General features: G+C 39.0%; 2 protein-coding genes across 2 annotated transcripts; both read right to left on the reverse strand.

The window, feature by feature from the left end:
• Window positions 1-300: 300 nt before the first annotated feature.
• On the reverse strand, window positions 301-9,246 carry LOC145767135 (uncharacterized). Its single transcript, XM_082578900.1, has 5 exons — window positions 8,817-9,246; window positions 8,480-8,565; window positions 7,332-7,468; window positions 1,279-1,444; window positions 301-675 (listed from the first exon to the last, which is right to left on the reverse strand). The coding sequence occupies exons 1-5, from the start codon at window positions 9,244-9,246 to the stop codon at window positions 301-303; spliced, it is 1,194 nt and encodes a 397-aa protein (XP_082435026.1).
• Window positions 9,247-10,585: 1,339 nt separating this feature from the next.
• Window positions 10,586-20,468, reverse strand: LOC145772653 (tRNA-splicing ligase complex subunit RTRAF-like). The gene is made up of 7 exons (XM_082584523.1): window positions 20,297-20,468; window positions 13,906-14,000; window positions 13,363-13,492; window positions 12,980-13,063; window positions 12,412-12,572; window positions 11,951-11,996; window positions 10,586-11,612 (listed from the first exon to the last, which is right to left on the reverse strand). The coding sequence occupies exons 1-7, from the start codon at window positions 20,355-20,357 to the stop codon at window positions 11,455-11,457; spliced, it is 735 nt and encodes a 244-aa protein (XP_082440649.1). The 5' UTR covers window positions 20,358-20,468; the 3' UTR covers window positions 10,586-11,454.
• Window positions 20,469-25,061: the final 4,593 nt, after the last annotated feature.

Raw genomic sequence — 25,061 nt, forward strand, 5'->3', positions numbered from 1 at the left:
TAGGCTAGCCTATTTACCGCAAGGCCGCATTCTTCATTTGCTTACTGTTAAATTGCAACAATAGCCTGATGTAGGCCTATGATGTTAGATTGCCAAGCAATTTTAAGACTTTTTTGGGAGCATTTTTCTTAAAAGCATTTCATAAAGTTAAAAATGAAAACATAGGTTACGAGGGATAATTTCTAACACTTTAAGAACAACATTATGCCACCACCATCAGCACAACCGATACTTAACTGATAATTTGGCCAACATGTTACGTAATGCCATGAAAAATTGCTGAATAAGTTAGAAAATGCTTCATTTCATATCTGGGTCGCTTGCAACATCATCAATAATGGCATTTCGCTGTACTATTGGTGGAAATGCAACAATTTTTATTTTTGGTTTCATTTCTTCTGGTTTCTCATTAGGATAAAAGATAAGATCCGAAGAACCAAAAAGGGCGATCCGAGCAGCTTCTCCGTATACCGTGTCCAATTGTCTTAGGATGTCGTCATCCCAAGTTATCCAACTGGGGTCAATATCGACGTTACGGATGATATTTTGAGTATGAAGATGTAAAAAATAATTCTCCGAGATGTCCATTCTACGAAAAATAGTTCCAAACCTCCCATCTTCATCCACATGAGGGTTTGGTCGATTGATGGAAAATTCTTCTATGTGAACACTGACCTTGAGAAAATAGAATTAATATCACATCAGATTATTAGGTTAGATAAATTTCAAACCATGGTTAGATAACAAAATCCTGCATGCAATTATTGCAGCAAATTCATTCATAACTTGTCTCGCCAGTGTCGTAGTCAGACGAGAGCATTCGGTTTCAGCATTCATTGTTGGTAGTTGGTACTGTTTCGTAAGTTGTTGCCATGACAGGAAGGAGCAGTTGGTGAGGATTACATTCAGTAGAACGTGATGTTACAGACATCTCATTCGCCAGGGCAAATCTTTCTATATACAGTATCTCCGAAAGTTATGCATTCTACAGTATATATCTCCGAAAGTTATGCAGGATTAAGTAAGCTATGCCTATAAGCTTAATAGGGTAGCTTTAGGCCAAACCTAACCAAGTAACCAATTATGCTGAACTTACAGTAGCCTACTTGATCGTAAAATACAGATCAGTTGACTAGCCTACATGCTTAAAAGGAAACGTGTTGGAACTTTTGAAGAATATATCAATAAAAATAAATAAAGATGCAGGTTTGTGAAGCATACAATCTAGAATTATTGCATTTCGGCCAGCTAACCCATCAATAAAGCTTTTCGTCATACCAAAGAATCCTGAACATACTCTCCAAGAAATCTCGTAAACAAGCTGGTCAGTGGCCGAGTATTGTCTAACGGTAGATTTAATGTGATGTGCTTGTAATATTCTTTCATAAACAAGGAATTTTTTCTTGACATTGCAATACAAATACATACATTCGTACGAGTCGCCCTGAAGAAAAAAAGAAATTTACAGAATAGCATGGCCTAATAGCCTGTGTTAATCCAAACTACATTATGATTTATGGGTTAGCCTAATAGACCTGCTGACATAGCGAAAAATTGCTCCTTGAGAAACTGAAAGTCTATTCATAGGCAGGGCCGGATTTAGCCGATGGGCGCCCCAAGGCACTTTTAGATCGGGGGGACCCCGTGCAAAAAAATTTTTCGCGCCACAGGCGCCAAAAACCTACCTGTGCGTCTACAGTAGCATTAATCCAGTACTGCACAGCATTTTGCAGAAACTTCGAAGGCTGAAAGAAAAAAAAGAGCACAAAATCACATTTTTTCCACGTTGGGGGCCCTTCAAATGTCGGGGGCCCGGGGCACTTGCACCCTCTGCCCCCCCTAAACCCGGGCCTGTTCATAAGATGTATAGTTTTTTTCATTTCTTATACCGTACCGATATAATAAAAAGCATTGGTAACAGTGGCGTAGGAGCATATGCTGCCGCCCCTGGCTTTCGTTGAAAATGCCGCCCTAAGTAGACTGCAGCAAATTTTGAAATACAGTAGTTTCATGTTCAAGCAATCTTTTCAATAAAAATAATTACAAATAATGTGCCGCGTCTTAGAAGTTCTATATTGCTTGAGAAAGAAGCCTCACTGTCTCAGCGTTAAGGCCAAAAATAAAAGACAAAAAATGGACAACAAATGTATTAGGCAAATAAAAGATCAATAGCCACCTCAAAATTGAACTTTTCGAGCTTTCACCGAAGCAAAATCAGCGATAATATCTTCAAAATCAAGTTTTTGAACGTAGTCTCTTTCTATAGAAAGAATCGATAGAGCTGATAGCCGATTATCATTCATGGTAGAACGTAAATACGACTTTATCATTTTGACCTTTGAGAAACTCCTCTCACCGCTCGCAGTTGAAACACCAATGGTAAGATAAAGTTTCAAACACAAGCATAAATATGGTGTCGAATCAAGTAGGTGTGATTTAGCTAACCACTTTAAAACATCAAACGCTGTTGCATTACGATCAAACGTGGTTTCACTGCTTCGCACCAGCCTCTTAAATCGGTCAATTCCACAGCTAACTCCAAAAAGTCCACCTCGTCGTCATAAGTGCTTTTAAAAGCGTTGGTGAATCCATTGTGACTTTCGCTTTGCAGCCGCGCGTGAGGATTCAAAAATCCAAACATATCATTCAAGTGGTGTATGCCGGTAAACCTAGTTTCAGCTTCAAGTTTAAATCTGTCCAAAGCTTGAAACATGCATCGTCTTACTTCTCCAACAACACTAAGGCCAGCATCTTCTGCGTGTTCGCCAGACATTATCTTTTTTCTGCAAACTCTCCGATCTTCAACTGGAATCTCTAGCTCTGTGCATTTTTTGATCGCTGCATCCACTGAGCCTTTAACCAGATTATCTTGTTCTTCCACTAAAAAGTTGACAAACGCTTTCATCTCGTTAGAGCATTGCGCTAACAGCAGTCCTTTTTGCTGCAAGTAAGTTTGAGTATCAAGAGATTCTCGCAGGATTACTTTCCAAAAACGTAAGAAAGAAAAGAAAGAAAAATTCTGAATCGCTTCTAGAAATTGAACAACAGACGGAGTACAGACATATACAACCAAGCAACCACACGGCATTTAACATGATCTATTAAAATTGAACATAAACTATAAGCCACAAACGTTTTCGGCCATACACACGTTAGCCCTTATCAAGTAAAAAAAAAATAACTGCTTATCATATCTACAATAAAAATGAATAACTGATCTAAACACTGAATTGAAAAACAAAATGCATAAAATGAAACGGCAGAGCAAAGGAGAAAGGCACATCACATGGCGTTTAAATTACGCGAGGCAAAGACTACGCATCATATGGCGCATCAAGAAAAGACGTTGAGTAAATAAGAAGCACCTGAGGCAAACAACTGTATAGGCTATTGAGGCGAGGATTGTATGATTTTATTGGCAAAGTCTCGTGGATTTTAGTGTCGAATTCGGTGGAACATTTAAGCATAATTCTAAACGACTCCAAGGATGGTTTGTTATTTGAACATGTTTGGCAATCGAATATGTGATCTTTAATGGCACTTTGTTTGTTCAAATTAGTTAAATCTAAGTGCTCCCTCACTCTCGTGGCCAAATGCCGCGTAGACATACTGATGTATGTACAATTCGCGTCATGCGAACAAGTGAACTTGTACACGACATTTGAACACAAGTAGGAGGGAGTCCTAGATTTAAGCTGAAAATAATAGCCAACTTTGAACGTTTTATACACAGGAAAAATATCCACGTTGAACTTCATTTTGATAAAACTTGACATATTACTAACAAAGCGTCTCGATATGCTTAACCCACAAAGGGAGCTGTAAGAAAGTTTTTCCATTCACGTTCGTCCGCTTGAGAGTGCGTAGAACGCGAATCCAAAGACCCTCTCAGCACCTTATTGAAAAACCATGTGGGGTAGTTGTTCGCAATAAAATAAGACCGTAAACGATTGACTTCATTATTAAAATTATCAAAATAACGCCTCAATAGCCTATACAGTTGTTTGCCTCAGGCGCTTCTTATTTACTCAACGTCTTTTTTTGATGCGCCATATGATGCGTAGTCTTTGCCTCGCGTAATTTAAACGCCATGTGATGTGCCTTTCTCCTTTGCTCTGCCGTTTCATTTTATGCATTTCGTTTTTCAATTCAGTGTTTAGATCAGTTATTCATTTTCATTGTAGATATGATAAGCAGTTATTTTTTTGTTACTTGATAAGGACTAACGTGTGTATGGCCGAAAACGTTTGTGGCTTATAGTTTATGTTCAATTTTAACGAATTATGTTAAATGCCGTGTGGTTGCTTGGTTGTATATGTCTGTGGTTGAAGAAAGTGACCTCTTTACCAAAATTGTATTATAAAGACGGAGTACAGGCTACAGCTATCCAACATCACGCAAGAAGCAACTCGAGCTTTTTAGCTGTTGTTTTATCCTTAAATTTTTTAAGGTGTGCTAGCTGTCTCTTTGTAAATCATTTTCTTGTTCTACTTTTTATTTATTTTTGCATTACTTCATTCCTCGTGCTGTGTGCACTGTGCAGCCTCATTTTGCGGCCCCCTTGCAGCATGCCGCCCCTGGCGCAGAGCCAGAACCGCCAGGTGGCTGCTAAGCCACTGTTGATACTAGAATGGTAGCCCAGTCTCTTATCAATTATGTTTTACCTCTTGCCCAAACGCAAAAAAAGCTTACAGTAGGCTAATTTATGCACAAGCAAATAGGCTACAAGAAAAAATAAATCAACTCTCCAATGATGGGAAATGCATTTTTTTTATATCCCGGTCAGGAGTGATTTTAGTAGCCCGTTAGCTTTCCAAGAGGCCCGAAACTTGAAAAAACCGCCGCATTTCTGTGGATGTCATGTATTTTTCTTAGAGGTATCTTGATTTGAGACCAGAAAATCTTATTGGCACGGGCCCCAAAAGGTTCTCTCAACCAGGGGCGGCGCCAGCCAAAAATGAGTGGGGTGGACAAAAATATTTCGAGGTAAAATGCTACCGTAAAATATGGTCACTTAGATTACCGATTGCGAAGTGATTCACTGCAGCTCGGTTGTGAAATTTATTGAAAAATAAACAAAGGTAATTAAAAGGGGGTAAAATTAAGCTTGTCTTCCATTGAGCGCACTCTAAATTATGAACAAAAGAATAGAATGGGGCCAAACGCTACTATACATTTCTTATGCGGTCCATGGAATTGCCGACTACGATCTTGATGTTAGCAAGCTTGTCGTTATTTTATGTCATGGAGCTGCTGCAATGATAGGCGGCCTCATAAAAATTTATTGGGTGGCCCCTTAAACAGAATTAAAAAAACTTAGCTATTACCTAATACCTACCCATAGCCATAGGTTAAGAATCACTGCACTAAAGTTTTATTTTGCGCTCCCAGGTCAGTTTAAAAGATTCCACCAATTTTGGAAGATCAGTGTTATCGGCAATGTCTCGCTCACTGCTGATCTGCACCAGATGTTCAAGTCTTTGTGATGACATGGCAGGTCGCAGATAATTGTTTATTGTCTTAACTTTGCTGTGGATACGTTCACAAGACGCCACAGTCATGGGCAAAGTAGCAATAATTTGAAACAAATCGCTGTATAAATGATTTAAGATCGTTTTGTCCACACAATTTCAAAAGTGAAGACAAACACAACCGCGCGGTCTTGGTCAATCCACTTTGGTGCTTTTTAAATTCTAGTTTCCACTTGTGACAATTGTAACTTAGCTGACCTCAAAAAAAAAAAAGATCCTATTGCTGCCCAACCTGATTTTCATCGAAATTATAGAATTTGACTAAATATTCAACTTTAGGCAAATTTGATGGAGACATGTGCGTGAAATAAAATGCAGCTGCATTTGACATTAATTCACATGCTTGATCCGAGTAACGCTTTTTAAGTTCATTTAGCATTCTGTCAAAGGATAAAGAAAAATCTCTTCTTAACTTTTCTGTAATGGATTCAGATTCACTCCACGGAAGACTGTTGTAACCTATCAGTAATATCTGACCATCTCGGAAATGGTTTGGTGGGTAGCGGCATCGCTTAGCCGGCGTGGTGATTTCACTGGTAATTTTATTTCGATCCGCAAACAGCGATGAGTTGAAAACCAGTTTGTTAAAATCTTCCTCTGAACGCACTAAGTCAAATGCTCTTGTCAAGTCGTTGATAGCAGCAACCCAAGTGGTGAGATCCATTTCTTCACTTTTTAAATAATCTGAAGCCTGTTTATTTGACGAAAAGCATTTATGAGGAATAAGACTAGCAGTAACAAATTCAGTTTGCTTGATGCGGAACAACAAACCAGTAGCTACACCATTACCTTCGTTTGACATTTGTTGGAACATTGACAGCAGTGCTGGATATAGGCTACATTAATAACAGCATCCAAGTCATCTAAACATGCAGGCCATCTAGTAGCCTATCAGATAACGAGTGCAATGCAATTTTCCAGACATGATTCCCTCCTTTTTCAAATGCTCTTTATACAAAAATGTCTCTTGGGAGAACAGTCCATAAAGTGGTAGATGTTACCAATTGTTTTGACTGTCGCTACGTTTTCAACACTGTGCTCAAGCACAAAATTTAATCGGTGTGCAAAACAATGAAAATATACCGACAGTTTGGCACCCGCTGCAACTAGGTGTTGCTGTGCGCCTTCAATCCTTGCCTGACATGTTGGTGGCCCCCATCAAAACCTTTGCCTATTAGGTCTTACAAAGCTTGTGTCTCAGCTGTGATAAAAGCCATCACCTCAAAACGGTAAAATTAGACTACAATCAATCAATACAACAGACCGATAACAATGAAGATTCTTCATTTCTTCTTATGTCAATGCTGCAAAAGTAATTCATACGTAAGAAGTTGAAATTAATTTATCACACAGTCACTAGGCCTCCCTAACCCCCTGCATACACCCCCAAGTTTTCTCATCGGATCTCGACAAATTACAAAATTGACCCTAAATAGGAGTGGGGTGGACATGTCCACCCCAGTTCACCCCGTGGCGCCGCTACTGCTCTCAACGACCCTGATCACACCTTTATGAAAGCTGTAGGATTTAAGATATATTTTGAAGAGAAATTTGTTTAACTATTAGAGAAAATCTAACAAAAAGTACTTTATACTTTCCATGATTGATCTATCTGAAAATGTAGATCTATATGCTGAAATCCAAGGTTACTTTTCAGCCATATCTGTAACGAAGTTCTGGTGAATGGAGGTACAAACAGAAGTAAGCTATAGCCTATCTGCAGACATTTGATGGAAAAGTAGATAAGTTAAGCCAAAGTGCAACTCGTTTAAAAACAAACGGAGATGTTCTGGTACCTACCTTCCTACAGTAGCTGGATAAATTCGCAATGGATCCAAACTTTTCAGAGTAATAGCGTCTCCATCAACATACATTCCTCCAAATTTTAACAGTATTCTCAACCGAGCAATATCAGTTCGTTGTATTGGATGCAAGATCTGTGAAAGAAGACAAAATAAAAATTGCATCTTGTTTTCGTTTCATTTTGTCAGAAAGGAAAAGTATGCTTACCTTTGGCGATACAGCGTATAGCCCACCAGCGCGTCAATGAAGGGATTGAAACGCTTGACCCATCGTGACCAACTAGTCTGCTTGTTGGTTTAGTAGGTCCAGTAGCGTTGACAAGGGGGTCCAGGGGTATTTTTGGACCCGGAATGATTTCAGGGGCCCGGGATATTTCCAAGGAGACCGGAAATTTAAGAAACTATCGCTTATTCTTGAGGTGTAAATAATGCGTTTTTCTTGAAAGTTTTTTAATTTGGAGTTGGAGAATCTTACTGGTGCCGGGCCAAAAATATTTTCTCAACGGCCCTGTAGGCTACGTAGATAGCCTACAGGCGCCTAAAGCTTACACGTTGGATATGGCTATTGGCGAGCATTGTAGCCTATTTGAGAAATAAAATCACAAAATATTCTGGTGGTTTCTCGATATCTAGCTTTAGACCGCCCCGATAGCTCAGTGGTTACGCGCCGGGCTCAACATCACGCGGCGCTGGTTCGACTCTCGGGGTGTGCGCTTGAGCAACGCACGTTAAGGATTGCTCTTCATTCAGCGGCACCTAATGGATGGAATAATTCTCCGGCAACAAGAATTCAACAATCGGAAACTTCTCTCTTTCAATGTCAGTGACCGGGCCTGGTCAGTGGTTCAAAGCCTCCACAGTCCACAAGTATAGGCTATGTGAAACTGCCACGATTGAAATCTGCAAGAAGCTTTCCCAGTCCGAGGATAAAGAGTCAAGCAATCAATCTGATTAGGCCTACTTCATTTGATAAGTGAAGTGGTAGCCTAAATACAAACTAACAAAAATTATCCAACAATGCTTTATTCTTTTTTAGGGGCTGTAGACCAGGGTATTTTCATCATAGATCTAGGCCTATGCATGTTAATTTTAGGCGTTTTATTTTGTGAAAATACTCGCATCAACAACAAAATGATATCGCCCTACCTTATGTCCAGCGATTGATTGAGGCTCCAATATTCTAAGAAGATTAAGACATGGAACCTCCTTTACTAGTCTCTCCCAATGCTCTCCTGAAGAAAGTTGTTATTATAGTAGGCTGCAGTTTTACATTATAAAGTAAAACAAATGTAGGCTAATTGCCAATATTGCATTAAACTTAAAGCATCCCTAAAAATCGGTTGTTTTTTTTTTACCGAGTTTATTAGGCCTTTTGTAAAAAAAGCATTTGGCAACATCGATAACTACTCGACTGGTGGAACTCTAGGACTTCTACAACGCAGCTAGCGGACAAACATGTCACCTTTCTACAGTATACACTCACCCACTGGAAGAGAGAAACTGTAATAAAAATCGATTCTTTTTGGTTGATGAACAGCAGCCGCTGAACGAAGAGCAAGATAGGTGTAAAAATTGAAAGTTAAATTGTCCCCAAACCAAATAAAAAATACAACATCTGGCACGACAAATGGTTTCCCATTGTAGGTTTTGTTCTTTTTCACTTCCGAACCACATTTAATTTCAGAATAAGGTAAAGTTTTACAGACTTTGTAGCTTTGCTTTTCATCCAATTTGTAACAATTCTGGTGGTGCCTTGTTTTGTTCGAAGAAGCTTTGGCATGACTCTTTTTAAAGTTATCTTTGAAATGTGACAATGGGTCGTTTTCTCTATTTGTTTTCACATTCATGTGCTTGTTTCCTTTTCTGAAGAGGAATATGCCAGAACAAATAACGTATCCAATAAGCAAAACCATTATGCATTTCTCCCAACACAATGAAGCAAAAACCATCACGAAAAATAGTGCAAGTAGACTACTGTAGACAAACTTCTGTGGACTAAATTTTCACTGAAAACAACATTAGTTCAAAATTGATGAAGTTTGGTTGCGACCTAGGTAACATAACCTGTAACCATTTGGCAAACAGTCCAATATTCAGCTTACTCTACGCATTTTGTGAGCTGCTCCATACTGTTCTGGTGGAAGAGTTGTTTCAACTAGAAAATTACCTAATAAAAGTACAGTTGGTGGCCTAATTATCCATATTTTTTATTGTGCGTTTTTCTGTTAATCCACCGTTTTTGTGCTTTCCTACCTCGCCTATTTGCTTCCAAAGTTCAAAAAATCACATGACGTCATTTCTTTCTTCGCCTCACATGCATGACGTGCTACATCAATCTTTTTAACGCAGTGGGTTACTTGGTTAGAGCTGCAGCAAGCTGATACCTGTCGAAAAACTTAAAATAGCCTACTACCGCTTTTGCAATTACATCAAGAAACTGAAAAGCCATGCTACTGAAACTTTATTAAGCCACCTTGTTATACTAAGCCTTTTACAATTTAGTTTTATTTTACCAACGTGTAGTACAGTAGCAATCGACAAAGTCAACAGCCACGATATAAAAGAAAAAAAAAACAATATAGGCTACTTTCTGAAATACAATGCGATTTTGTACGTGGTTGCCATGAGAAAAATCACTAGAATAGTGACAGGAAATCGCACGTAACATCATACTAGCCATACTATTCATTGTTAATTTGTTATGGAATAAACTGTTTAGCCTTTTCATTCAATTTTTACAATACTTCGTTGGGATGTGGTTGTTGCAGTTTTGTGACATTAGAACTTGGCTTTAACACATGGTAAGCAGTAGCGGATCTAGAAAAAAAATCGGAGAGGGACTTCAAAGTTTCTACGAAGTAAAATAATTTGAGATCCAGAAGTTAAGTCAGGGTAGTAGGGGGTTTGAGGGCTATACTTGTCGTCGTAAAAGGGGGTGTCCTCGCGAAAGACACTTCAAACATTCTCACTTAATCACAATGTAGATTTTAACGACCTGTTTTAGTCTGATGCTGTGAGTTCGCCGTGGTAATGGCGAATTGCACTAGCTTTTGGAACACAGTTCCCTAGTCATGTGCTATGACGAATCAACACAAGGTATGTCGAATCAACAACACAATCCGCCATTACCACAGCGAACTCGCAGCATCAGGCTAAACCAGGTCGTTAAAATCTACATTGTGAAGCAAGCAACGATCATGCTGCTAAAAGCGAAACTCAATCAATTGCATTCTCACTTAACACAACTACTCGTTTTTCTGCTCGAGTTTATTCATACAAAATTTAAGATATTTTTCTTTCCGCTGGAAACACAGTTTAGTGACAAACGTATCGACGAAACCAAACATAATTGAACATGCACTTAGGAAGCAATTAATCAAAGCATGGAAAAGTTTAGGAGAATTCGTCTCCAACAACCAAAGTGAACAGAACCACACATGTCCGATATCGATGTTGTTTGGCCAGAAACAAAATGTCACAAAAAAAAATTAGAAAACGAATCAGGTAACTTCACAGCTGTAGAGCTTTCTAGAATGAGGGTCTTTCAGGCTGGTGATAGGCTATTTCAAATTTACAATACGACTGAGTTCCTTTTTCGGCTCTTTAAAAGATTCAAAGACTCAACGAAATTCACCACTAAAATATATCTACTACATAAATCTAGAACTTAATGTTGGTAAACTTTCGCGCACCGGAAGTAACAACTACGCGTGCTACGTGAAACCGGAAGGTGAAAGTAACCAGAGGATACTCTATTGTTGTGATAAAAAAAGTAACAAATGCTTTTTCAGCATAATAGTTGGTGGCATAAACGTAACTGCTGCACTCAGTAGTATAGCAAAGCAGCATCAAATCGGTTCGCAGAGAATCGTTCAATTTTATGGAGGTGTATCATAATAAACCGTCTTCATAAAATGGCACCAATACAAGAGATTTCACTGAGGAATAGGCTACAGGACAACGGCTCGCCAAATTCAGTACACAGACAAAACTTTCCAGGCTAAACATAATTAGCGTAACTAATTAAAACAGTCCAAGTGACATCTTTCGATTCCATCACCACGGCTTAAAGCCAGTTCTTCCCCATTACGTCATGAACCAGTGAATGGAAAAAGCTTAATTTAATGCCGGCCAACTTTTCCCAAACGCTGATCGGTCTTCGGATTAGCGGTCAAGGATTGCACAGACACAACCGCGTTGTTGATGTCGGTCTGCAGCTGCCGCAGTTCGTTGATGTGCAGAAGACGAAGAGCACGAGCGGCATTGTTTAATGTTTCGTCTGCAAACACAAACCAAACGCAAAACTGAACAGTGAACAAGCATTTAATGAAGTAATTTTCCAGACTAGCTCTGTAGGCGTGAAATATTGACCTTTTAAATTGGTTGTCATAAGGTTTCAATTACAACAGGAGACTGGTCTGTTTTTTTAACAATGTATCGTAAGACTAACTTATTTTATATTTTCTGTTACTTTAAGGAATTGCAACTCCAAGCAAAAAATAAGCGACACACAAGAATTGAATTATTAAGCAGCACAACACAAATTAACACAATAGATTCATAGCTCGAAAGATTTCGTCTTAATCATTTAACAATTTGTAAGTAAAAAAATCTCACCTCCGGTGTCAAATCCCAGTTCTTGCTGTTGCAACGGAACGATATTCTGAAAGCACAAAATTAACATTGCAATAAAATGACTTTTCCTTCTGTTCATCATGTATATAAATAATTTCAAAACACTCTTCTCGTTAATTTAACTTCACAAAGCACCGTAAGGATTTTCGAATAAAATAGTTAACAGAAAATTAAAATACACAGAAAATTCAGAGATCTCGTTCTCTGTTATCTTTATCATTCATTTCTTTCATTGCTTCGTCCCCTTCATATATGGATCCGTTCAGCATCCATTCCCATGCAATCGTTTACTTACTTTTGCTAATAATTGATCATTTTGTCGATAATTTTTGCTTTACATCTACCGTAAACTCCAACTACAGCAGTACACCATATTTCAACCACAGTAACTAACTTTTGTGAAACTTGGACTACAACCTTCTCATTGTATTGACAGGACATACCTTCTTTGTAGTGGATTTGGAATTCGCTATGCCTTTCTCTGAAAGCCTTTCTTCGACGAGCAAAACGACGGCTTGCAACGTTACTTTGTCATCTTCATGCAGAGGGATTTCAAGAACCTTTGCAAGATTTCTTACACCTTTCTTGAAATCGGCATCTGTGTCTATAATGTAAAAAAACCAGTGACGCAGCTAGAAAGAAAATTTTAGGGGGCAAAAGCAAATGTTGGGGAGAAAATATTTTGCTATTTGACAGAAAAAGTTTGTTTAAAAAATTAAAATACTGAAGGCAGTCAAACGTTTATGAAATGTCATTAAAACGTCGTAAAAGCATTGAAACCAATTTTATAGGGGGCAAGTTAATTTTTTGGGGGCGATTGCTCCTCCAAGCATCCCGGCGTGGTTACGTCTTTAAAAAGACAATAAAATTAATGCATTTTCCTTTAACTGCTTGAAGAAGTTTCTTCATTGTCACTGTCTTTTCACAGTTGGCACCACGTTGTAGAAAAGACAGTGTCTTAAAGAAAGTATTTAATTTTACAAACATGCCGCAAATTGCTGCCATATTTACCTTTAATGTTATAAATAGGGTTGCTTTTGACTTGCTCGTTTGTAAAGCTTTTCTTTTTTCCTGTTACACTTTGATATTCTTCAACTGAAATAACAGCAAAAGTACTGTCACAAGTATTATAATTCAACTTGAGCAATGCCTCTGCAATCAATTGCACGGCTTGCACGCAGTAAACAAAACTAGTTTTCTTCAAAAAAAAATTTCCATATTTCTTGAGTCTTCAACTTAACCACTTTCAATGATACTAATTTATATTCTAATAACGCATGGAAGAGTGAAAACAGCATTTGCAAAATACTGATACTTTCATTTTATAATAATTCAGCTACTTTAGCATAAACAGAATTAAGTAAATGAAAATCTCAAGATACATATTAGCCTACCATTGTCACCATAGTCAAGTCGTACAGCGAGACCTAGCAACCAATCAGTAACAGAATTCCGATCTTTGCTTGAGAAAGGATAACACAGATCGTTGAGATATTGATCACATGCCTTCTGCCATGATGCTGCCTAAAAATATAAATTTTCAACCACTGATAAGAAAACGGAATACAAAAATACACAGCTTAGACATGTCTATTGTCAACTTCATAAGCAATCCAACTTTGATAGCTACATAAATAACTGACCAATGTGTTACCTTTTTAACACTTTTTATCATTATCAAAGCACTGACATTTTTAGATTTTAGTTGGTAATTGAGTTCATATCACTTTTCCACAGATGTTAGCCTGGCAAGTTGACACTTCTATATTTATTTAACATCAAACACAAATTTTTAAAAGAACCCTTCTATTTTCTCAAGAGAACAAACTAACCAAATGTATAATTCGTTGGCATTCATGATAAATAACATTATAGCCTATAGCAAGGTCTGCTTGAAACAAGTTTGCTTAAATTATAAAAAAACAAAAACAACTAACTTGTATGTCTTTCAGCAAAGTTCGGTTTTCAATGGCATAATGACGAATTTTTTGATCCTCCAGCCAGACGACTAATTTCTTGAACTGGACATCATCTAGATAAAATTGCTCTTTTAATGACATGCAAAATATCATTAATGGTGCAGTTGCTCATTTAAACTTGTTAATTAGTCTACATTGCCCTACAATGTATCAAACAATACTTTTGAAAATATGCATATCAAAAGAAATCACATTTTTGCTTTCAGACATAAGATTTATTATAGAAACATAATCTTCTTCTTCATCGTGTGTCACACGACCGTAGCCCAGAGCATCACGCAGGCTCTTGCTCTATCGTTGAACTCGGCCAAATCCTGTGCAGAGCACCTTGCTTTTAGGTCAGGGCATTCGAGTAGATGTTGCATCGTTTGCTCCTGTCCGCATTTGCAACTTGTGCTCCCCATGGAATACCCCCAGTGTCTCATCAAGGATTTACACCTGCCAATACCAGTTCTTAAGCGGTTGAGGCATCGCCAATACTTCCACGGTTCACGTTTTCCGGGAGGAAGGCTCTCCATGGGTGTGAGCTCCATATTGGCCAATGTCGGTCCGGCTGCCAGTCCCTCCTGCCATAGTTGAACCCGCACATTGTTGACCTAATGGGACAACTGAAGCAAGGAAACTTTTTCTTGACTTCAGACGCCTGTGTGCTGGAGTTTGGCCATACAGTGGGTGTCTCAAATCTATGTCCTGACAAGATCTTTCCTTTCTGCTGGTCACGCTTCTTCTGATGTTGGGGGGAGCAATTCCAGACAGAATGTGCAGCGACGTGATGTTGGTTGGTTTGAGACAACCTGTAATCAGACGGCAGCTTTGGTTCAATATGGGGTCAATTTTCTTGGCATGTGCTGAGCGTTCCCACACTGGGCAAGCATATTCTGCAACCGAATAGCATAAGGCTAAAGCAGTTGACCGTATTGTGTCAGGGAGGGCACCCCAATCAGAGTTTCCGAGTTTCTGCAAAATATTATTTCTAGAAGCCACCTTAGCTCTTACTTTTTCGATATGGGATTTGTATGTGAGGAACCTATCTAATTTGAAACCGAGGTATGTGGGATTGATACAGTGTGCCAGTTTGGTTCCATTCCAGGAAATGTTTAGTTGGCGTGATGCATCCCGGGATCTAAGGTGGAATGCGCAGACTTGGGTTTTATTGGGGTTGGCACGCATGTGGTTGTCCGTGTAGTATGTTGTCAGCCCATCCAGAGCATCGCTGAGTACTCTCTCCGCGGAAGTGAAGTGTTTGTGTTGTTATACACAAATCGTTAGCGTATATGAAGCTTCTTGTACCAGGATGGATTGGTTGGTCGTTTGTATAGATGTTGTACAAGATGGGGGCTAAAACACTCCCTTGTGGTAGACCATTTTTCTGCTGTCTCCATCTGCTATTTTTGCCACAAAAATAAACATAGAATCGGCGATTGCTAAGCAATGATTGTATCAGCTTAGTGAATCGAAAGTTCTCGGTGATATTGAGGATCTTTGATATAAGGAGACGATGGTTGACAGTGTCATACGCTGCAGATAGATCTACAAAGACAGCTCCAGTGACGGAACCCTCTTCAAACCCATTCTCTATGTGCTGTGTTAGATTCAAGAGTTGTCCTGTGCAGGATTTACCAGGTCGGAAACCTGCTTGTTCATTAATGAGTTGGTCTTCTATGAGAGGTTGCAATCGATTTAATATCAGCCTTTCAAACAACTTGAACAAATGACACAGCAAAGATATAGGACGAAAGCTTTTAGGGTCAGTTGGGTCTTTTCCTGGTTTCAACAATGCAATAGATTTTGGCTTTTCTCCATAGCTTAGGAATTTGGTAAGAGCTGAGGCAGTTGTTGTAAAACTTTAGCAGCCATCCGAGAGTGATTGAACCGAAGTGTTTAATTTGTTCAGTCCGAATTCCATCTAATCCAACAGATTTACCTTGTTTCAGAAATTCAATGCCCTTCTTCAGTTCTTCAATTGAGAAAGGAGATGTTAGACGAGGGTTGCGTTCGTTTTGAGGTCTTATTAGCCGGGGTTTAGACTGCTTTTTCATGTTATTTTTGCTTTTGCCATTTAAAGATTTAAAAGATTTAGAAGGAGTTGATGAGCAATTTGATTGGCAGATACAGTGTAGTGGTGGTCTGGTTTAGTGTAGTCGGCCGACAGCAATTTAATTGTTTTCCAGGCTTTCCGACTGCTATGAGACAGATCTGTGGATTCGATCATATCTTGCCACATTCTTCTCTTTTCGCTGGCGATAGCTGCCATCACGTTTTCTCCTGCTTCAACTGTAGAGTGAGAGAAAGGATCTGATTGGAACTTTTCTTTATAGTCTTCATAGAGGTCTGCTGAGTCTGAATTCAGACCAGGGATGTAACGTGTCCTACAGCCTCTAGGAATGTTTTTTCTTGACGCTCTTCGTACAGCTTCTATGAAGTCAGGGTATTTATCTGATGACGTGTGTAAATTGGCGATGTGGAAGTCCAGATCTGAAGTAAATCCCTTCCAGTTAGCTTTTCAAAAGTTGTATCGTCATTGATATGGGACATCCTTCGGAGTAACAACTGCCTTGATTCGGAGGCGGATTGGGCGATGTTGAGTATGTGGGATTGGATCCAATATGTGCTTCACACAGCCCATAGTGATGGAGTCACTTGCAAAGATGAGGTCCAGGTTTGAGCCTCGTTTCCATCTTCCGCTGTTAAAGGAAGGGGGCAACTTGGGGTCATGTATGAGCTGCAAGTTATTATTGTCAGCCCATTTTTCAACAACTTCTTCATCCTTAGTGGTGTTTCTATAGCCCCAGCTCGAGCTGTGGCTGTTGAAATCACCAATAAACAAGCCAGGCGTACTGCCATTTTGCACCATCAGATCGTTTGGTATGAAGGGTTCATTTGGAGGCTTATAGACAGATGTTACGTCTATTCCATCGAAGTGGAGAGTCAGGCATTCGGTGTTATTGCTATCATCGGACGAAATTGAGTTAATGCATGATCCAAATCTTACGTACATAGCACTGCCATGTTTCCCATGAGGGATTTCGTTGATGAGGTCCATTCCGGGTATTCTTGGCCTGTGGTGTGTAGCACTTCGGTGGGTTTCCTGTAGGCAGAGGACATTGCATTGATGTTGCTTGCAGAGTTCAGCAAGGATGGCTGATTTTGCTGAAGAAAACCCTTCGATATTGGCCGAGATCACCGTTAGAGCAAGCCCTAAAAAGGGCTGGCTAGGCGTTAGAGTAGGCATGGTTGTCGTGTGACGTGGTGAAGACATTGGTTTCACTTCTAGTGCTTGTTAGCTCTGGTCGAAGTTACTTGTAGGGAAGGCCACGTAGACTGTAGAGGCTGTCTTCATCTTCCCAATTATATAGTATTGTCTTGCTTTTGCCACTGCATCATCATCATCATAATCCATCGTCGGTTTGTTCCCCACTAGTGGGGGTGGCCGATTGTTTCCGCGCAGCAATTGTCTTAATCCCTTTTCTCCATTTCACCCTGTCCCGTGCATCTTCCTCCTTCAGTCCGACTTTTTTAAACTCATCCTTCACTTGTTGTTTCCACGTTCTTCTTGGACGACCGCGTTTCCTCTTCCCATCCACCTTTAGATCTAGTGCCTTTCTAAGAAAACTTCCTTCCTCCCTCCTTATCACATGTCCATACCATCTTACTCCATTTGCCCTTGCCAGTTGGTCTATGGTCAATTGGTCTAGTTCTATCAAATCTTTGAATATAGTGGCCCACTGGCCCATACATTAAAGCTTGCAAAAATGTCAAAATTGATTTTTAGTAGAGATGTACCGATATATTGGTATCGGTGATATCGGCCATTTTTTTAGTATCGGTATCGACATCGGTATCGGCAAAATTTGGCCAATACTGTGGCGGATACTAAGCATGTAAAAAAAGGCGTTTGTTGCGGATTGCAGAAGTAAAGATATAGATTTTTTAAAGTAGTAACTAACGTCACATTGATGTAGAAAAATAACAACCTGTTCAAATTTTTGATACCTCACACCCCCATGACTTCATGCGCACCTTTTGGCATTCTTTGCTTACAGTGATTTTTTCACTCAAACAAAACGTTTTGTTTCAGCAGTTTTGCGTTGATTCTATTCTTAAGTTGTGAAGGAGACTCAATTTCTCCAATATTAATCATTTGTGTTTCATTTTCACTCTCAGCAGAGGATAAAACCAGGCCAAGACTACCCAGAGAGTAAAAATGTATAATTTTGCATCGTTTTTACGCTGCTAAACGTTTGAAATACCCATGTAACTTGGTTGTTTTTAGTAAGCTAGTTCTATCAGTTTGTGATTTAATTTCCACCTGTCGTTGTAATAAACTCACCAAGCTTAAACAATGTCATGGCAGAGTATGTAGGCTCAAAATGAAAGCAATGAGACTATGAATCCTCACTAAACTAATCAATGAATGGTCTTGGTGCGCCTAATATGGGTCTGCTACTATTCGGTGAATCCGATTCGGTGAGTCCGATTCGGTGAGTCTGATTCGGTGAGTTCCTAACCTCTAACCCTAACTCCTAACCCCTAACCCTAAAACGGCAATGATAATTAGGCCACGGTACCCGATAATTAAAAAAAAAAATTGAAAAAATCCCCCGTTAAGGGATCGGACTCACCGAATCGGACTCACCGAATCGGGCCATTCCGGCCCAAAATGACTACCTCATTGTGAAGGAGCGTTCTTCCCGGCTATCAGCACAAGACTGAGCACGCACTAGTACAGCGCGGAATGGCCCGTTTTGGTGAGTCCGATTCGGTGAGTTCCCTATTTGGTAAGAGCCTTTTTCGGTGAGAGCCCTATTCGGTGATTTTTTTTTTTTAAATTATTGGGTACCGTAGCCTAATTATCATTGCCGTTATAGGGTTAGGGGTTAAGGTTAGGGGTTAAGTGTTAGGGGTTAAGGGTAGGGGTTAGAGGTTAGGGGTTAAGGGTAGGGGTTACGGTCTTATTTCAACGTTTAGCGACGTCAAAACGATGTAAATGCGGCAATGATAATTAGGCTACGGTACCCGATAATTTTCAAAAAAAATTTCAAAAAAATCACCGAATAGGGCTCTCACCGAAAAAGGCTCTCATCGAAAAGGCTCTCACCGAATAGTAGCAGACCCAGTACAGCGAGCAGTTGCGATTTGCTAACCATAACGGTGTAGCTTCCACGCTAGCTATTTAGACCATCCAACCAACTATATGTTTCTTGGCAGCCGTTTTGTAGCAAGAATTGACATCGACAAGAATTGAAATGGCTAGTGTGGAAGCTACACCGTTGTGGTTTGCGAATCGTAACTGCTCGCTGTATTAGTGAGTGCTCAGTTTTGTGCTGATAGCCGGGAAGAACGCTCCTTTCTTCACAATGAAGTTGTCATCTTAGGCGCAACAAGACCATTTTGATTAGTTTAATGAGGTTTCGTAGTCCCATTGCTTTCATTTTGAACCTACTTATTCTGCCATGACATTGTTTAAGCTTGGTGAATTTATTACAACAAAAAGTGGAAATTAAATCACAAACTGATAGAACCAGCTTACTAAAAACAACCAAGTTACACAGGTTTTTTAAACGTTTAGCAACGTAAAAATGATGCAAAATTATATATTCTTACTACCTGGGTAGTCTTGGCCTGGCAAAAGCTTTTCAACCAAACGACAAGCGCCCTTAGGTTGCACATTACTTAGTCGAATAGTTTTTCTACGACGACACAAATCACTTGGTTTACATTTTACATCTTAATATCAATTATGATGGCCTATTTGAAGAGTTTGCTTAAACACTTTATTAATTTTTCAGAAATCCCAATTATGATGTAACGTTTCTTCTCTTATACCCCAGTCCTCAATTACGGTGGCCTTTCATTACTAAAACCTACTATTATGACACAACAATGCGGTTGAGATTGGATTCTTGAATCTTTAACAAATTATGCCAATTGAAAGCTTTTTTTAATAGTTTTATGCAAATAAGGTAAAACTTAGCATTTGATATAATTCCTTGCAAATACCAAAATTGCTTCTTTTTGTAACACCAAAGTATCAGCCAAAATATCGGTATCAGTATCGGTATCGGCCTAAAAAAGTGATATCGGTGTCGAGATCGGTATCGGCCAAAATATTGGTATCAGTACATCTCTAATTTTTACATTGCAAAACCCATGAACTATATAAATAAACCTTATATGCTGCCAACTGACACATTTTCAGTAATTTTGATATTTTCTTTTGAGAAAACACCGCTTTCTAGAATGATATGGCATGAAAAAAAGGACATGACTCAGATTATTCCAGCATACAAGATCATAAATCATTGTTTACAAATCAAAATCATCAAATCTACAAGATCATAAATCTTACCTGTGGCTTTAAATTCATTACTTTGTGGATAACCCAATGCAGCCAATTTGCGTCGAAACATTGTCAAATTTTACAGTGGATTAACCATCAAAAATTATATAACCTTTTATCAAATGAAGTACAAAGCCACCATTTCAGCACATACGGTAATATAATTTATTAATATTATCTTAATTACCTAAAAGATCAACAACGTATATTTCAAAAATTAATAACTTTCCAATCTTAAGTGAATACCTACCGGTAATTCCTAACTGCACAAGTTACTCACAATATAGGCCTACCATAGTTATTTTCTAGGCACTGGCAGAGGGCAGAGGCTCTGAGAGTCTGAGGCAGGGTGGCCAGATGTAAATTTGGCAAGGAGCCAACTGCACGTTCAAAAAAGGCCAAAACAGAGCCAACTTCTAAAACAAGGGGCCAAAAAAAGGGCCAACTCAATTTTCAAGTACTAAGAAGCAATTTCACTGAATAAGCAACACATTCTTAGCAATATAGCTATATATTTCCGGAATGGCCCGTTTCGGCGAGTCCGATTCGGCGAGTCCGATTCGACTAGTCCGATTCGGCGAGTTCCCTATTCGGCGAGAGCCCTTTTCGGCGAGTGCCCTATTCGGCGAGTTTTTGAAATTTTTAAAAGGAAATTATCGGGTACCGTAGCCTAATTGCAATTGCCGTTTTTACATCGTTTTAACGTCGCTAAACGTTGAAATCGTGCAGAAAGGAATAAAAAGAAAATGTTTGAACTATTAATTAAATTAAAATTCGTCATGTCAGTTCAGTTGTTTTTATTTCTGACCATCATATGAAAAACAATACACGTCAACATAGCAAAGGTAGAAGCGACAATTCACGTCAACATAGCAAAGGTGTAGAAAAAGGTAGAAGCGACAAAACGCGAACGTTAAAACGTGCTTGTGACCGAAGTAAGTTATTGAGTTGAAAGAAATTTGGCAAGGTTGCATCACCTTCAAAAAAATTTAAGATATGAAGGAAAAATAAAACAAAGAAAATGTTACAAAAAAAATAATGTTTATGTCTATAAGTTAGTACTTTTGAATAGTTAAAATCATAGGCGCCTAACTATTTTTTTGGCCGTGGGGGCGAAAGCGTGTTTCATCAGCAGCAACGTAAATTCAGCGAAATGTCACGCAGATGGATGACGTAATTATGTCGTCACACTAGAATTGCTTTTATTGCCACACTCGGAGTTATCGCTACGTTCGACCTACCGTTAATTATTATAAACAAAGCTCGACCAAAACACATGCTATGCGTCTGCGTTGGCTAGCGGTTGATGGACTGCGACTCTTTAAGCTAAGCGCAACATAAAGTTTAGCAACAGATTTATTAGCATGAAACAAGAGACGAAAAGGTTTACTAAAAGGTATACTGTAAATGGAATGAAAATACTAACTTGATCATATGCTTGAAAATATACCTGTTGAAAGCAAAATCATTCATGTTTACATCAATTCAACAGCACGTCACCTTTAATAAATTTAAAAGTTGCTGACATCCGTAAACAGCCCTTGAAAAATAGTTACAGAGAGACGTTTGATTAAGTTTTCGACTTGACATTGCTCCCTTTTCACTACAATATCGCAACTTATGGCTGACCAGCTTTCAAGTTTCAATTCGCTGTAATACGCCCGTTTTCGTGTTGCAGATGAAACAAAAGATGCGCATATTCCCCGCCTTTGATCGGGTTTCTATGGCAACGGTCGTGTGTGCGCCATGCAGTTTGCACGAGTCCGTTGTTGTGTTGATTATGCCGCGTGTGCGCAATGCGGTTTGTACCAGCCCTTGTTACGTTGGTTAGTGGTTACCTCGGGCCGAGACTTCAAGTTCATTTTCACAGCAACCGATTCACAGCCGCGACAATTCTCTGCAGAGGTTTCGACTTTCGAAAGCGACAGGAGGCTGTTTGCAAGTGCATTAAGTTAAACGCACGCTGCGTCAACGTAGCAAATTATGTTGTTTTTGGGTGCATTCAACATCTGATGACATTGAATCGACGCAAAATGGTAGATTTTTGGGGAGCAAGTCTTTTAGGCACTGACAGTTAGGCGCTGGTCTAATAGGCGCGCACACTGTGGCGTTTGGATATTTAGGTGCGGAGCACTGTGGCGCCCGGTCATTTAGGTGCTATTCCTAGTAAAGTCTGTAGATTGTATCAGCTTGCCAGCAAATTATATCCTGACTTCCGTGAGTGAAGCTGCTTAAACCGGCAATGCTTTTCACACAAAATGTTATATTGAACAGAAAAATATATTGTTGTTTTATTGCTTTATTACTGTTTTATTTGTTGTTAGTCCAGGTTTGCGTTGGTGAAAGCTTTATCAATAAATTATTCAAGCTTCCGAACATTATTGAGTTCATTTTTAGTTAACTCTTTCGCGACCACGGACGTATACACACGTCTTGGGATTTTTGCCATGATGACCAAGGAAGTATCCCCAAGTATCCCTACACGTGTCCAAGGTTGAAAGGTAGCCTATTTCAAGTAAAAAAAATGTAAATGATGGCAGATAAAATTTTTCTCATGTGCAGAATTGTTTTGGCATTCGATTAAACTACATATATTTTCATATTATTGTATCATGCTTGGGTAGTAAGGATTATAATGAATTAGGCTACACTTTTCTGCCAATTTTTAATTTTTTTAAAAATTAGAAAAAATACCGTGTGGAAAGCTGCTAGTTGTACATTGAATGTTTTAAATTTTATTGCAAAGCTTTGCATCTTCGGATAGCTGAAGATGTATGCTTTCATTTGATGTCAAGATTGTGCGTCTATGTCGATCACATGAGATGTTTTTACGGCGTAAATACAACAGATTTGTGTGAAAAATGTCTGGTAATATTTAGATTAAACGTCTTGACCTCGGTGGTTGCGAAAGAGTCAAATAATAACTACACTAAACATCAGTAAAAAAAATATCATACCGTGGCCTATATTGAAGCGGGTGGTTAAAATTTTATTACATGTATACTAAAACATTACATGTAAACTAATAGGAAAATCTATCTAATAGTTTTTAATAAAGGCTACAGTTTTTCAGGCTATAGCTTAACCGCTTTGGACATCTCAAGTTTGTACACACTATAGCATTAATTAATCAAAGTTGTGCGCTTTTAAACATTTTGAAAGTCATTTAACAAACAAGCACAGGTTTACTATTGACCTAGTCAAGAAAAGCATTTATGTTGAAAAATAGGCTACCTGAATACACTATTACTCAGCGCTGCCACTCAGCATTACTCAGCAACTTCACTCACTGAAGCCATGACCAACAACGCACACGCATTAACAAAACAAATTTTTTTTCTGTTCAATATAATATTTTGTGTGAAAAGCATTGCCCTACGCCCCTACTTGCCAAGCTGATACAATCTGCAGACTTTACTAGGAATAGCACCTAAATGACCGGGCGCCACAGTGCTCCGCACCTAAATATCCAGACGCCACAGTGTGCGCGCCTATTAGACCAGCGCCTAACTGTCAGCGCCTAAAAGACGTGGACCCGATTTTTGCTATGTCACAGGCAGCAAAATCAGTCATTTTTACATTGATTCAACGTCTGCAGATGTTAAATCAACGTAAAATTGACAGATTTTTTTGTCTGGGGTGGGATTGTAGCATCGCTACTCGTTCTAGTGATTATTTACTGCGAAGCTGTTGCGGTTTGTATTTAAAAATGTTTTCCTGCTGCCGATCGCTAGTTCATCTAATGTTTTATGTATCAATGCCGCATAAAAAGTTGCTCCCACGCGGAAATATGCGTGGGGGCCTGGCCCCCATGGCTTCGGCGCCTATGGTTAAAATGATTAGTTTGGATCAACAAATGTGTGACCTACACTCCTACAGCTTAGATTGAAAGGAAATTATCGGGTAGGCTACCGTAGCCTAGTTATACCGACCAGCAAAAATTTGTTCCAAGAACCCAGTTAGCCTAACAGTTCATTTTTACATTGTAGTAACAGAATGAAAAGGCTAACCAAATGTGTGGCCTATCGTTTTAACGTCGCTAAACGTTGAAATCGTGTAGAAAAGGGTGCTTTTGCTGACTAGGATACGGTGAAACTGAGAAACATTCACAGAAGCCCTACGATACGTTGCATTTTTAAGATAATGTATTCAGATGTTGAATCAATGTACAAATGAAATGTTATGCTAAATGGGTTTTTGGAACAAATCGTAGGGCTTCTGTGAATGTTTCTCAGTTTCAAAGTATCCTAGTCAGCAAAAGCTCCCTTTTCTACACGATTTCAACGTTTAGCGACGTTAACACGATAGGCCACACATTTGTTTAGCCTTTTCATTCTGTTACTACAATGTAAAAATGAACTGTGTTCTTGGAACAATTTTTTGCTGGTCGGGATAACTAGGCTACGGTACCCGATAATTTCCTTTCAATCCAAGCTGTAGGCCACACATTTGTTGGTCCAAACTAATCATTTTAACTATTCAAAAGTACTAACTTATAGACATAAACATGATCTATTTTATTTTTGTAACATTTTCTTTGTTTTATTTTTCCTTCATATCTTAAATTTTTCTGAAAGTGTTGCGACCTTGCCAAATTTCTTTCAACTCAATAACTTACTTCGGTCACAAGCACGTTTTAACGTTCGCGTTTTGTCGCTTCTACCTTTTTCTACACCTTTGCTATGTTGACGTATTGTTTTTGATATCATGATCAGAAAGAAAAACAACTGAACTGACATGACGAATTCAAGCACGTTTTAACGTTCGCGTTTTG

The sequence above is a fragment of the Aplidium turbinatum genome, chromosome 1, assembly GCF_918807975.1.
Source record: "Aplidium turbinatum chromosome 1, kaAplTurb1.1, whole genome shotgun sequence".
Classification (NCBI taxonomy): domain Eukaryota; kingdom Metazoa; phylum Chordata; class Ascidiacea; order Aplousobranchia; family Polyclinidae; genus Aplidium; species Aplidium turbinatum.

Bases quoted from the DNA above. Each gene is read 5' to 3' on its own strand.
- LOC145767135 (XM_082578900.1), bottom strand. From the start codon at position 9,246: ATGGTTTTGCTTATTGGATACGTTATTTGTTCTGGCATATTCCTCTTC. The intron at 1,445-7,331 runs GTAGGTACCAGA...TTTTTTCTTCAG, and splicing joins TATCCAGCTACTGTAGGAAG to GGCGACTCGTACGAATGTAT. The intron at 676-1,278 runs GTATGACGAAAA...TATTTTCTCAAG, and splicing joins AGTATGTTCAGGATTCTTTG to GTCAGTGTTCACATAGAAGA.
- LOC145772653 (XM_082584523.1), bottom strand. From the start codon at position 20,357: ATGTTTCGACGCAAATTGGCTGCATTGGGTTATCCACAAAGTAATGAA. The intron at 13,064-13,362 runs GTAGGCTAATAT...CTGTTATTTCAG, and splicing joins ACTTGACTATGGTGACAATG to TTGAAGAATATCAAAGTGTA. The intron at 11,613-11,950 runs GTGAGATTTTTT...TTGTGTTTGCAG, and splicing joins ACTGGGATTTGACACCGGAG to ACGAAACATTAAACAATGCC.